Here is a 14,167-nt window from a genome sequence, read left to right on the forward strand (position 1 = left end):
CTACCAAAGACCCAGTCCCCAGTACCTCCCTGGTCAGTCTGTCTGGTCATCCTCCCAAAACATCCCACTGCGCACTGACTCCAGAAAACTGGCACCTTGTTTTATTGACCTCTACACAGTCCAGAAAGTCATCAGCCCCACTGCAGTCCGTCTAAAGCTCCCCAGACATATGCGTGATCACCCCACTTTCCATGTCTCACAGCTAAAACCTGTCCACCACTCCAACCTTTGCCCTCCTTCCAAACCCCCTCCCCCCGCTGGCTCATCAAAGGGCACCCAGCCTACACAGTCCGCCACCTCTTTGATTCCAGATGCCATGGCCAGGGCCTCCAATACCTAGTTGACTGGGAGGGATATGGGCCTGAGGAATGCTCTTGGTTTCCTCGTTCGGCTATTCTAGGTCCCCACCTCATCCAGGAGTTTCACCGAGACAATCCTGACAAGTAGGGTAGGTCGCCAGAAGGCGCCTGTTAAGGGGGGAGTACTGTCAGGAGTTCCATCTGGGGAGGTTTATTCATTGTGCTGAACTTTAGGATGCTTTGGCGATGTCTGGGGCGCTTAAGGGAACTGCACCAGTCTAACTGCCTCTGCAGCCCAGCCAATGGATCTCTCCCCTGGCTAATAAGACACACCTGGTCTCAATCAGCTCCTCATTACCCTGCCTTCATAAGCCTCTGGTTTCCCCCACTCTTTACCAGATCGTTCGTTGATGCCAGTCTGTTTACTGCTCAGCTCTCCTGGTGTTTTGAATTCCAGTTTATTATATTTTGTGTATTTTCTCCTCCTTCCACCTTCCTACCCTCTGTTCCACCGGTTCCTCCTGCCTCCTTTCTAGTCTCCTGGATCCCTTGCTGCTCCTTTCTAGCACCTTCTGTCCTGAGTATTTTGAATCTTGAGTCCTTAATAAATTAGTTAAATCTTACCTCTGTGTCTGGTGTGTGTGGTGTTTTTACTGGTTTACTGCCAAACCTAACAAGAGCGTTGTCATTGGTCAGCCTAGGTGGCACCCAACACGTTAGCTACAAAAAGAGCGTTTCACTGGAGGTTGTGTGGTTGTTGAATGAAGTCATGAATGTTTTTTTATTTATTGTTGATTGTTTGACGTACATTTTTCTTCTAAATTGTTTAAATGTTGCTCATCAAACTCAAACAAAAGTCTCAGAATATTTCCTAATCACACAGACGTGCTTATTGGGTTTTATTTGCACACATTCACTAAAGTCACAATTAACAGAAAACAATGAAGTTAAAAGGTCAAAACTAATTAATTTTATTTGTGCTGTTGAATTTACAAATTACAGATCACTACTTTCTAATTTTATCTGCCTTTTTTAGACATAAGAGACTGGCATCACTAATGGGGGCAAAGCAGCAGTTTACAGTTCATGTACAGTAAATATACCAGTGATTATTATTGTTATTACAGTGATTTTGCAGCAGTTTTTCCCATCACATTTTTCTTTGTATTGAGTTCAGGTTTAAACAGGATAATATAGCATTTAGGTGTAAATATACAGAACAGCAAACCAAAACTTGAGGCCAGAATAGCAAAAATCTCCACAGCTACAGTAAATTTACCAGGTGAACTGACATACGCTGGAATAAAAGTGATCCAAACTGCACAGAATATGAGAATGCTGAATGTAATAAATTTAGCTTCATTAAAATTATCAGGAAGTTTTCTAGCCAGAAAAGCCAAAACAAAACACAGAAGAGCCAAAATCCCGATATAACCCAGAACAGCCCAGAAACCCACAGCTGATCCTAAACTACATTCCAGTATGATTCTTTCCTTGAAGTAGCTCATGTTCTTGATGGGAAAAGGAGGTGAAATTATTAACCAAAGAACACAAATAATGACCTGAATTAAAGTAAAAGCAAGAACACTGAGTCTCTGCTGTGGAGGCCCAAACCATTTCATGATGTTACTGCCCGGAAGTGTCGCTCTGAACGCCATCAACACCACTATTGTTTTACCCAGAACACAGGAGATGCAGAGGACGAAGGTGATCCCGAACGCTGTGTGGCGCAGCATGCAGGACCACTCCGAGGGTCGACCGATGAAAGTAAGTGAACAGAGGAAACACAGAGTCAGAGAGAAGAGCAGCAGGAAGCTCAGCTCAGAGTTGTTGGCCCTGACAATAGGAGTGTCCTTTTTAATGAGAAACAGAATTGATACCAAGACAGATAATGCTGCTCCGAACAAAGAAAAACATAACAGTACTATTCCCATCACCTCCGTAAATGACAGATATTCTATTTCCTTTAACACACATTTATCTCTCTCTGCATTTGACCAGTATTCTCCTGGACACTGCTCACAGTCATTTGAATCTGCAAAATAATCAAAGTTTATTAGAAATAAAGACACACAGTAGCTGGATTTTCATCCAAAACCTACACAAATCTACACTTATAAGTAAGTGAATAAATAAAGATTTTACAGGTTTTTTGATTGATGACCCACAGCTTTTTGGGGCTTGTCACAATTGTACACAATCAGAGTGATTAATTCATATTTAATATTTCTGTATAATAACGTTTAAAATGGGCAAACTGAGGATACAAACATCCCCTTCCCAAGCAGTTGAGAATTGGGAAATTTTCCATAAAAATGAATGTTTTTTTCCACTATTTTGTTTGTTTATTGTCTTTCTGATACATATTCAAAATTTAAATTAAAGAGATGTTTGAAAACCCCCAGATTGTTTTACTGTGTTATTTACTGACAGTGTTGTTTTAGGTATTGTACCCTAAATAACAAGAGAACAATACAGAACGTACAACAAACCAGTTTTCTTTGGAATTTGGTAATCCCAAAAATACCTGTGTCATTACTGATCTCTCCTTCAGCGCATGGTATACAGTCGAAACAGCAGATCGGCCTTCCTTTCTGTCCAGCTTTCCTGGTGCCTGGAGGACAGCTCTCACTGCACACAGACCTGGGCTTCTGATAGAGACAAAGATTTGCAGTTAGCATCTCGAGATGTTACTAATTTATTTAGTATCTCCAAAATTGTCATACCTCAGCTTTTCCTCCAGCCCAGACTATGTCACTTTCATGTAGGACAAACTGCTGTCCAGGGGGCAGAGAGGCATCATAATAGCCCACTACCTTAAACTGCACCCCTCCATCAGGTCCTCGCTGCCAGTTCACCACTTCATAACTTGCAGCTGTTGCCCCAGTGCTATCAAACCACACACGGTCTCCTGATTTAGTGGTAAAATTCACCTTTTTCAGATAATCAATGACCTAGAGGGAGGAAAAAACACTTTTCTTTTAATGACAGCAGCAAAAAATTATTGAAGGAAGGGAGATAATAAATCCTGAATCTTTTCAGTTTTACATCTATTTTAATTATTTTATTACCTGTAAAGGTTGTATTTTCTGGCCTTTTCTACAACCCTGGTTCTCTGTACATCTGAGCAGGCTGTGTAGAGAATGTGCCACGGCATAAATTGCATTGTAGACGTTATTGGCAAATCTAAGTTCAGAGATATCATCATTGTAGTTTTTAAAGGGAATCATTTCCTCATATCTGCTGCAGTCGATTTTATTTGTCTCTGAACAAGGAAAAGCTGTTTCCCAAAACTCAGTGAGAACATACTCAGGAAAACCAGCCATGTTGATTTTTCCCGGATCAAATCCGATGGACCCGATCAGAACATCGTAACTTGCTGGGGTTGCCAGATTGGCAGCAGTGATCCATGATTGAACACCAATCATCTGGTAGCCTGTCACATTCTTTAGAATCAGCTGGTCTACCAGGATGGTCATGTCAATGTGGGCAAGAAACAAAACCAGTACTCTTGCCGTCCCTTTCTTAATCATGTCTACCACGTTCATGATTTTAGCAGATTCTGATCGGTCAAACTTCTCAGAATACTCCACACATATTCCCTCCTCTCTAGCTGCATCCCGAAAAATGGCCATTCCACTGTTGCCAAAGTCATTGTCACTGTTCACAGCTCCCACCCAAGACCAGCCGAAGTGCTTCAGCAAATAAGCCAGCGCTCTACTCTGGTAGTAATCGCTCGCTATAGTCCTGAAGAAATATGGGTATTCTGTTCTGCTGCTTAAACATTCACACAGGGCACCATGACTTATCTGAGTAGGAAAAAGAAATAAATGAAGAAAAACTAAATGTAGCAGAAACATGTTTAGTACAAGACTGGCAAATTCACAATTAATGTCATTATTGTATTGATGAAGATTCATTTAATGTGTTTCTACAACAGAAACCAGTAATCTGGGGCAGATGGAACAGAACGTCTTTATTTGTCACATATACAAATATTCTTGTTCCACATATCTCAGCTTGTTTGGAAGCTGGGGCCAGAATAGAGCCAGGATGATTAAGGGCCCTAATCAAGGAACCAACAGTAGCTGTATGGATTCAAGAGCCCAGGATTCAAGCCCACAACCTCTAACTGTTAATCCACAGCTGTCTGCACCACTGTCTGTTATCGACCAACATCACAGTAAATAATAAAAAAGGATTTAGCACAACATTGGTATGTGTAAATGGAGCTTTGATTATTATATTTTTCCTTCAATTATCATAATACAACAATCAAACTTAGAACAGTGTCTGTACTGTAATTAAAGTCTAACAATGCCAAAACCATCCAAGAGAGTCTAATTACACCCTACAAATTTATTGTTAACACACAAAAATGATACTAAAATGCTATTAAGTAAAAATACTCCGAATTATTAGCACCCACAGTGCCATAAAACTGCACACATCACAAACTATGTGAAGTCATGGTCTCTTTAATCTTAGAGTCAGAAAAATCAGCACCTTAATGCACAAATTTAGTCAATAAATATACAAGAAAAAACAAGTAATTGGGCGTCTTTTCTGTCCAGCAGTATTTCTGCACATGATGTTGATTTATGTTTTCACTTATAAACGGCTCTCAAAGCCTGTGTTCCAATAATCCAGTCAACATAAGAACATCATTAAAATCTCCAAACTGCAATAACATCCATGTCACAACTGCATGTATAATTTAACTGAAGCATTAAAAGATAATAACCTTAATACAGGGTCAGTAAATGATTCTTACCACTGGGATCTTGAACGGTCCTGTAGTTTTTGTGAGTACTATAGTAGGTGAAGACTCGGTTTCCCCAATAATGGCTTGTACTACCGCTTGTCCAGAGCAGGTTCCATCTGCTGTTAGGTCCTGACCATTCATTAAAGCCATGGCAGCCTTCATGGTTAATAATCTTGTGCCACAACTGTCATAAATCCTGTAACCAATCGATATATTTGGGAGCAAGCTGCTGCTTCGATTGATTTCCTCAATCACAAAAGTCATGGTCTGAGCAAAGCGTAATTCTCGGAGATTCAATCTGTTGGAATAAGTGACTACATGTCAGTGAAATATCAAATATATAATTAAGTACAGTGATAAAATTTGTACAAAAGATGTAAGTTCAGTGTGTACAGTGAACAGCCCACTGTAACGAACCTGGTGCAGATAAACGGTGGAGGTTTTTCATTATATGTTAGCGATGGAGGATTTATACCACCGTGTATCGAAAATAAACCTCCAATTATCACATCTCCATCTTTAGACAGTAGAGGACTCGCCGGATCATCCAAAATCTTACAATTATCTGCTTTCACCAAATTGAGAGAAAGCAAAAGTAGATGAAAATACATCACCAAGGCTGTTCCACTGCTCGTGCTGCATGAATACTGAACAGCTACAACATTCTGAGTTTTATAGATAAGCTCGGCTCTCTTCTGGACATGAGCTTTCAGTATGGACAAATCAGAGAGCTTTACATTTGTGATGTCATCAGTGTGAACGCTAGATGCTTGACATGTTAATAGTGTTTGACTATTCTTGTATAGGTGTCTAAAAGTCTACTTAACCTAAGGTCCCAAGATCATCTGTACAAAAAACTTTTACAAAATAAAAGTACAAAATATATGGACTTTTTGCCAAGATTAAGGGAAAAAAAACTGTAGCTTATTTAGGTAGATCATTGATTGATTGAAGGAACCACCATGGTCTGCTTACATTAAATTTTTTTGGTCCGAAATTGTAATTTTAGCCTATAAAAGATAGAATTTGATCGGTTTGATTTGTGTCTCATGGTGCCACCAGCCTGGTCGGGTATTTAACAGTTTCAACTGGAGAAAGAACCACCTTACTACGTTCTCCACCAAAGTTCTAGGTATCATTCATGTAAGTGTGAGGAAAAAACTCACACTTTATTCTTAATACCTAGGAATAAAGTATTAGGTAATTATTGGTACTTACCATCATCCAACTTACAATCATTGACAAAAGGATTAGGGTTAGGCAGCTTCACATTGGGCAGTTTCACCTTTGAATATCTGGTCCTTAGACTCTTATTTTGTAGTCCTGGTTCTTGGTGTTTTTTTTATTCTTCCTGACAACTCATATTTTGAGCAGTGGTTGAACTACAGGACTAATAAATAGAGGGTTGCTGGTTCAAGTTAGATTCACCACCCACAGGTAACCACAGTTGGGCAGTTAGGCAAGATCCTCAATTTCTTGATTAGTATTTGGTCACAATTGTTTTGCTTTAGATAAATACCAACATTAAAGCCCTATTTTAAGGAAAGTCACCAATTTTTTTTTACTAATAAAGTGGTGCATTTAAGTTGCAGCATGTACAGTATATTTATAACTTATGAAGCCCAAAGTAAGCTAATCAGACAACTGCTGTCATGCTGACATGTTCAAAAGTAAAAAATGAGACTACACTGGCAGTACAAACATGTAGACCAAATGTTTTTAATGTCTTTGATTGGAATTAAATTGTGATTATTACCAATAATGGAAACAATCACTGCTCTGTATGTAGATTACATAATTTATGTGAACATATAGATAAAAGTACAACCTGAATAAATGAAGAAACACAACACAGATAAATGCTTTCAAAAATACATTCTGCATGTAGCAATAAAGCACCTTAAGTCTTACTACAGTCTCTAACATTAATAAAGTCTTAGCAGGTCCAGCTGCCAAACATTGGTGATTGGTCATTTTTTTGGATGGCAATTCCCCCATCCAAAAGACATAATGATTCAATCTTCTCTTTCTTTATAAATCTACCAGTGGTTTTTATTACAGTGATTTTGAGGCAGCTTTTCCCATCAAACTTTTCTTTGTATTGAGTTCAGGTTTAAACAGGATAATATAGCATTTAGGTGTGAATATACAGAACAGCAAACCAAAACTTGAGGCCAGAATAGCAAAAATCTCCACAGCTACAGTAAATTTACCAGGTGAACTGACATACGCTGGAATAAAAGTGATCCAAACTGCACAGAATATGAGAATGCTGAATGTAATAAATTTAGCTTCATTAAAATTATCAGGAAGTTTTCTAGCCAGAAAAGCCAAAACAAAACACAGAAGAGCCAAAATCCCGATATAACCCAGAACAGCCCAGAAACCCACAGCTGATCCTAAACTACATTCCAGTGTGATCTTTTCCTTAAAGTAGCTCATGTTCTTGATGGGAAAAGGAGGAGATATTATTAACCAAAGAACACAAATAATGACCTGTATTAAAGTAAAAGCAAGAACACTGAGTCTCTGCTGTGGAGGCCCAAACCATTTCATGACGTCACTGCCCGGAAGTGTCGCTCTGAACGCCATCAACACCACCACAGTTTTGGCCAGAACACAGGAGATGCAGAGGACGAAGGTGATCCCGAACGCTGTGTGGCGCAGCATGCAGGACCACTCCGAGGGTCGACCGATGAAAGTAAGTGAACAGAGGAAACACAGAGTCAGAGAGAAGAGCAGCAGGAAGCTCAGCTCAGAGTTGTTGGCCCTGACAATAGGAGTGTCCTTTTTAATGAGAAACAGAATTGATACCAAGACAGATAATGCTGCTCCGAACAAAGAAAAACATAACAGTACTATTCCCATCACCTCCGTAAATGACAGATATTCTATTTCCTTTAACACACATTTATCTCTCTCTGCATTTGACCAGTATTCTCCTGGACACTGCTCACAGTCATTTGAATCTGCAAAATAATCAAAGTTTATTAGAAATGAAGACACACAGTAGACACAAAATCTACACAAACCTACACTTACACAAATGAGTAAGTAAATAAAGATTTTACAGGGTTATTGATTGATGACCCGCAGCTTTTTAGGGCTTGTCACAATTCTATATATTTATGGTCATGACAGGGTCACACACTGTCATAAACACACTCATATATAACATTACTGTACAATAATATGTTTAAAATGGGCAAACTGATGGTACAAACAACACTTTTCCCATCCCAAGCAGTTAAGTATTGGGAAATTATTCATCACAATGAATGTTTTATCCACTATTCTGCTTGTTTGTTGTCTTTTTTCTACTTTTTCTTGCTGTTTTTCTGGTACATATTGAAAATTCTAATTACACTGTAAAACGCAGGGTTGAGGCAGTTGAGTTACTTTGCTGGGTTATTTTCTGCTCAGATAACCAGATTGTTGGGTTAGCAGGTCCTGTTAAGAATATAAATGTACGTTTGTAACAGCCTGTGTTGCCAGATTGAGCGGATTTTATTTGAAATTGACGGAAATTGGCAGGTTTCAAATTCAAGGTATTACGAAATTGCAAATATTTTAAATGTCACTAAATGTATAATTACTGATCTGTAAAATATCCGCAGTTTATTAGTATTATGTTTTTATGAGTATATTTGGTCGGTTTTCCAAGCATTTTGTCGGATTTTGAAACGTTTTGACGCTGTACCAATCTGGCAACCCTAATAACGGTTAGAAACTGCAGTTCGGAGATATGCTTCAGCAGCATATGTGAGGTGTTTATAGTTTATTTTAATACTTTAAATGCTCATAAAGTAGATGTTTGAAATGTTACTAACCCCTAATGTTTAGATTAATTACCTGAAAACTTTCAGTTTGTCTATTCAAGTAACGTTGCTAACATTAACGATAGTACACCGATCAACCATCAGCTCCACTAACCATATAGAAGCACTTTGTACTGAGAATTCGTCCATTAACCAAAAATATCCAGCCAACAGCGCCCCGTGGGCAGCGTCCTGTGACCACTGATGAAGGTCTAGAAGATGACCGACTCAAACAGCAGCAATAGATGAGCGATCGTCTCTGACTTTACATCTACAAGGTGGACCGACTAGGTAGGAGTGTCTAATAGAGTGGACACGGTGTTTAAACACTCCAGCAGCGCTGCTGTGTCTGATCCACTCATACCAGCACAACACACACTAACACACCACCACCATGTCAGTGTCACTGCAGTGCTGAGAATCATCCACCACCTTAATAATACCTGCTCTGTGGAATTTGTGAATTTCCCTCAGGGAAACGTTTGTGAGTGTGGGCAAAAGAATTGTAGACATTAAACCGTAATGTTTCTAACCATGTTTATTATTTCTTGCTACTTTTTTAACAGTCTGGAATCAACGTGGTGCAGCGGTAGGAACACAGGAAGCTCTTCCCATTTGTATGATCCTTAAGAACAGCATCTCTTATCCAAACCTAATAAATAATCTGTGGGCTGCAATCAAAGATATGTACAGTATGTAACACTTAAATAAGTGTAAATAATATATGAATCTGTCTGATTTAATGTTAACCTTTTCCAAATTAGTTTTCTGTGTGTATCCATGTACATTTTTGTATTTAATAATACATTTTTTATTTATTCTAAATATTTAAAAAAACTCAAAAACATCTTTGTGCTGACTGTTTATTATTGTTATTAGTATTATAATGATTAAAAGTAGTAATAGTAGCAGTATTAGTATTATAATTTACATATCAGCATATCAGAGTAAAAAACTGAACATTCATGGTAAAATTAACCCAGTATTGAGTAAAAAAGAACCTTACAGTTGGGTTGTTGTAACAAATTGCATACCCCAAATAACCCAGTGTGTGTTCTGTCCAATATTTACCCAGCACTGGGCTGCCAAATAACCCAGGTTGGGTGGAAGAGATGGATGGAATCCCCCAGATTGTTTTACTGTGTTATTTACTGACAGTGTTGTTTTAGGTATTGTACCCTAAATAACAAGAGAACAATACAGAACGTACAACAAACCAGTTTTCTTTGGAATTTGGTAAGTCCAAAAATACCTGTGTCATTACTGATCTCTCCTTCAGCGCATGGTATACAGTCGAAACAGCAGATCGGCCTTCCTTTCTGTCCAGCTTTCCTGGTGCCTGGAGGACAGCTCTCACTGCACACAGACCTGGGCTTCTGATATGAACACAAATTATTTGCAATTAGATTTGCAAGATGATACTATTTTAGACAGTATTTAATCGATATCTTTAAAATTAGACATTTTAATACCTCAGCTTTTCCTCCAGCCCAGACTATGTCACGTTCATCTAGGACAAACTGCTGTCCAGGGGGCAAAGAGGCATCATAATAGCCCACTACCTTAAACTGCACCCCTCCATCAGGTCCTCGCTGCCAGTTCACCACTTCATACCTTGCAGCTGTTGCCCCAGTGCTATCAAACCACACATGGTCTCCTGATTTAGTGGTAAAATTCACCTTTTTCAGATAATCAATGACCTAGGAGGGGGACAAAATCATAAAAGACAATTATCAGTTCCTCTACATTTTTCATATTTCATTGTCTCGGATTTCAGGCTCATTTCACATATTCTATAGTGAAGTAGGGTCTGATTTTTTAAGGTCTACTTGATCAATACAACATTGTTCATTATGTCAAAAAACATCTTGTGACGTCTTTCAATCTGCTAGAGACTCATATAGCTATAGCCAAACTATAATGAAAAGAGCCCTGAAGTTCCTGATTACAGATAAAACAACCTTGGATAAGGACACATTCATCAGCATTTATTCTTGATTACCATTTCAGTTTTTATCTATTTTAATTATTTTATTACCTGTAAAGGTTGTATTTTCTGGCCTTTTCTACAACCCTGGTTCTCTGTACATCTGAGCAGGCTGTGTAGAGAATGTGCCACGGCATAAACTGCATTGTAGATATTATTTGCGTATCTAAGTTCAGAGATATCATCATTGTAGTTTTTAAAGGGAATCATTTCCTCATATCTGCTGCAGTCGATTTTATTTGTCTCTGAACAAGGAAAAGCTGTTTCCCAAAACTCAGTGAGAACATACTCAGGAAAACCAGCAATGTTGAGTTTTCCCACATCAAATCCGAGGGACCCGATCAGAACATCGTAACTTGCTGGGGTTGCCAGATTGACAGCAGTGATCCATGATTCTACGCCAATCATCTGGTAGCCTGTCACATTCTTTAGAATCAGCTGGTCTATCAGGATGGTCATTTCAATATGGGCAAGAAACAAAACCAGTACTCTTGCCGTCCCTTTCTTAATCATGTCTACCACGTTCATGATTTTAGCAGATTCTGATCGGTCAAACTTCTCAGAATACTCCACACATATTCCCTCCTCTCTAGCTGCATCCAGAAAAATGGCCATTCCACTGTTGCCATAATCACTGTCACTGTTCACAGCTCCCACCCAAGACCAGCCGAAGTGCTTCAGCAAATAAGCCAGCGCTCTACTCTGGTAGTAATCGCTCGCTATAGTCCTGAAGAAATATGGGTATTCTGTTCTGCTGCTTAAACATTCACACGTAGCACTGGGACTTATCTGAGTAGGAAAAAGAAATAAAGAAAACATATTGTGGCAGAAACATATCGCTTCTATAAGGGACGGACTGACAAATATGTTAATATTTTTGCTGATACTTATTCATTTTGTATGTGTCTTTACAGAGGGAGTTAAAATCTCAATAACCTAACCTGACCAACGTAATAATAAATAATAATTAATCAGTACTTAGCACACTATTGGCCTACTTAAATAGAGCTTTGACAACCATATTTTGACCAGCAGAATATAACAATCAAACTGTCAGCACAGGTAAAAATCCAATCTATTAGCTCTCATAATGCCATCAAATATGTAGATGCATTTTAATTACAAAAATCTCACATTTATAAATTGTATTTTTCAGAACACAAAAGAGGCATGCATGTCATAGTGTCGGGATTTAACTGCACTGACATACAGTACATACTAGTGCAATTCTTATTAACCGTAGTATTTTAAGATTATAACCTTAATACAGGGTCAGTAAATGATTCTCACCACTGGGATCTTGAACGGTCCTGTAGTTTTTGTGAGTACTATAGTAGGAGAAGACTCAGATTCCCCAATAATGGCTTGTACTACCGCTTGTCCAGAGCAGGTTCCATCTGCTGTTAGGTCCTGACCATTCATTAAAGCCATGGCAGCCTTCATGGATAATAATCTTGTACCACAGTTGTCATAAATCCTGTAACCAATCGATATATTTGGGAGCAAGCTGCTGCTTCGATTGATTTCCTCAATGACAAAAGTCATGGTCTGAGCAAAGCGTAATTCTCGGAGATTAAATCTGTTGGAATATGTAACCAGAGACAAGTGAAAAGTCTAAATATCAAATATACAATAACATACAATGATACTTGTTTTGTAAACTCATTGATTAAGTTCAGTGTGTACAGTGAACAGCCCACTGTAACGAACCTGGTGCAGATAAACGGTGGAGGTTTTTCATTATATGTTACCGGTGGAGGATTTATACCACCGTGTATCGAAAATAAAGCACCGATTATCACATCTCCATCTTTAGACAGTAGAGGACTCGCCGGATCATCCAAAATCTTACAACTATCTGCTTTCACCAGGTTGAGAGAAAGCAAAAGTAGATGAAAATACATCACCAAGGCTGTTCCACTGCTCGTGCTGCATGAATACTGAACAGCTACAACATTCTGAGTTTTATAGATAAGCTCGGCTCTCTTCTGGACATGAACTTTCAGTATGGACAAATCAGAGAGCTAAACATTTGTGATGTCATCAGTGTGATCGCTAGATGCTTGACGTGTTCTCTTCTATTAGGTTTGATTATTGTTATTATTTTTAGATAAACTGTGATAATCAGAGTTCATTTAATTCATTACAACATGGAAAACTACAAGTATACCAAGACCTACTCATTAAATAATTCTGAAATACTGTAAATCGTAGCTTATTGGGATTAAAATATTGGTTGATGGTTATATGACAATATGTTTTGGCAACAAAAATAAACTAAACATAGCCAAAGTATGTGGATGGCCGGTGTTGTGCCGAATTCCCACTCCCCTGCAGAATCCGGCTCCCATTCGCCTGCCGAAATCATACTCCCCCCCATGATCTCAGCAATGCAGAGTCTGAATCACATGTCATTTATTTTTCTAGCATGTGTTGGTATGTATTTTGTGTCCTGAAAAGCATTTTGCCCTACGTTCAACAGGGGGGATTTTATTGGGGGGGAGTATGATTTCGGCAGGCGTCATAATAACACTGCTGAAATCATACTCCCGCAAAATACCCCCCCTTCCCATTGAATTTAGTGACATATGCTATACTGTAATCCACAAGCGAAGATAAGCCACGAGAATTAATTAATTAATTAGTTAGTTAGTTAGTAGTTGCACCCTAGAGCTGAGAGGGGCATAATTAATTTCAACAGGTTCAAAATACTCCTTCTGACTCTGTAAAAGCTGCTGACATTTCCACCCACATTAATCTGATAGTTATAATCATTATATATAATTAAAATAATAATTACTGCAAATGTTATTAGTTATAATTATTATATATAATAATGGATGTCGGATTCTGCCCGGGAGTGGGAATTCGGCACAACAGCAGCACCGGCAACGCCACCTTTTTCCCTTTGAGGGCTTAACCACAAGATTTTAGAGTCTGTCTGTGAAATTTCGGGCCCATTGTGATGTGGTCTCCTAAGAATCTAAATGTTTCGTTCATTTTTAACATAAGTTGTGTATGTATATGAAGTAATAGTTACATGATTGTATGTGATAAGTTTGCTAAAATAATTTGTCTTTAAAAAGGACGAGTTTGTGTTTCTTTGTACTAGTTAATGTAAAGTTGAATGGTTTATTCACGATGTGTCCTATAGGGGGCGCACGGCGCTTTAATAACAGAACTTTACCTCAGAGAAGTTCGTTCCTGTTGTTTATAATTTACTTCTTTTAGTTGAGCATCCTGGTTTAAAAGTTATTCATATTTATGTAACTGGTTAATATAAGTGAATATTTCATGT

At 38.5% G+C, this 14,167-nt stretch overlaps 2 protein-coding genes across 2 annotated transcripts; both read right to left on the minus strand.

The window, feature by feature from the left end:
* Positions 1-1,420: 1,420 nt before the first annotated feature.
* Positions 1,421-5,226, minus strand: LOC134322972 (extracellular calcium-sensing receptor-like). The gene is made up of 4 exons (XM_063004377.1): positions 5,074-5,226; positions 3,026-3,253; positions 2,827-2,950; positions 1,421-2,334 (listed from the first exon to the last, which is right to left on the minus strand). The coding sequence occupies exons 1-4, from the start codon at positions 5,224-5,226 to the stop codon at positions 1,421-1,423; spliced, it is 1,419 nt and encodes a 472-aa protein (XP_062860447.1).
* Positions 5,227-7,119: 1,893 nt separating this feature from the next.
* On the minus strand, positions 7,120-12,773 carry LOC134322973 (extracellular calcium-sensing receptor-like). Its single transcript, XM_063004378.1, has 6 exons — positions 12,580-12,773; positions 12,160-12,448; positions 10,921-11,658; positions 10,355-10,582; positions 10,135-10,258; positions 7,120-8,033 (listed from the first exon to the last, which is right to left on the minus strand). The coding sequence occupies exons 1-6, from the start codon at positions 12,771-12,773 to the stop codon at positions 7,120-7,122; spliced, it is 2,487 nt and encodes an 828-aa protein (XP_062860448.1).
* Positions 12,774-14,167: the final 1,394 nt, after the last annotated feature.

Source organism: Trichomycterus rosablanca, chromosome 11 (assembly GCF_030014385.1).
Source record: "Trichomycterus rosablanca isolate fTriRos1 chromosome 11, fTriRos1.hap1, whole genome shotgun sequence".
NCBI classification, from domain to species: domain Eukaryota; kingdom Metazoa; phylum Chordata; class Actinopteri; order Siluriformes; family Trichomycteridae; genus Trichomycterus; species Trichomycterus rosablanca.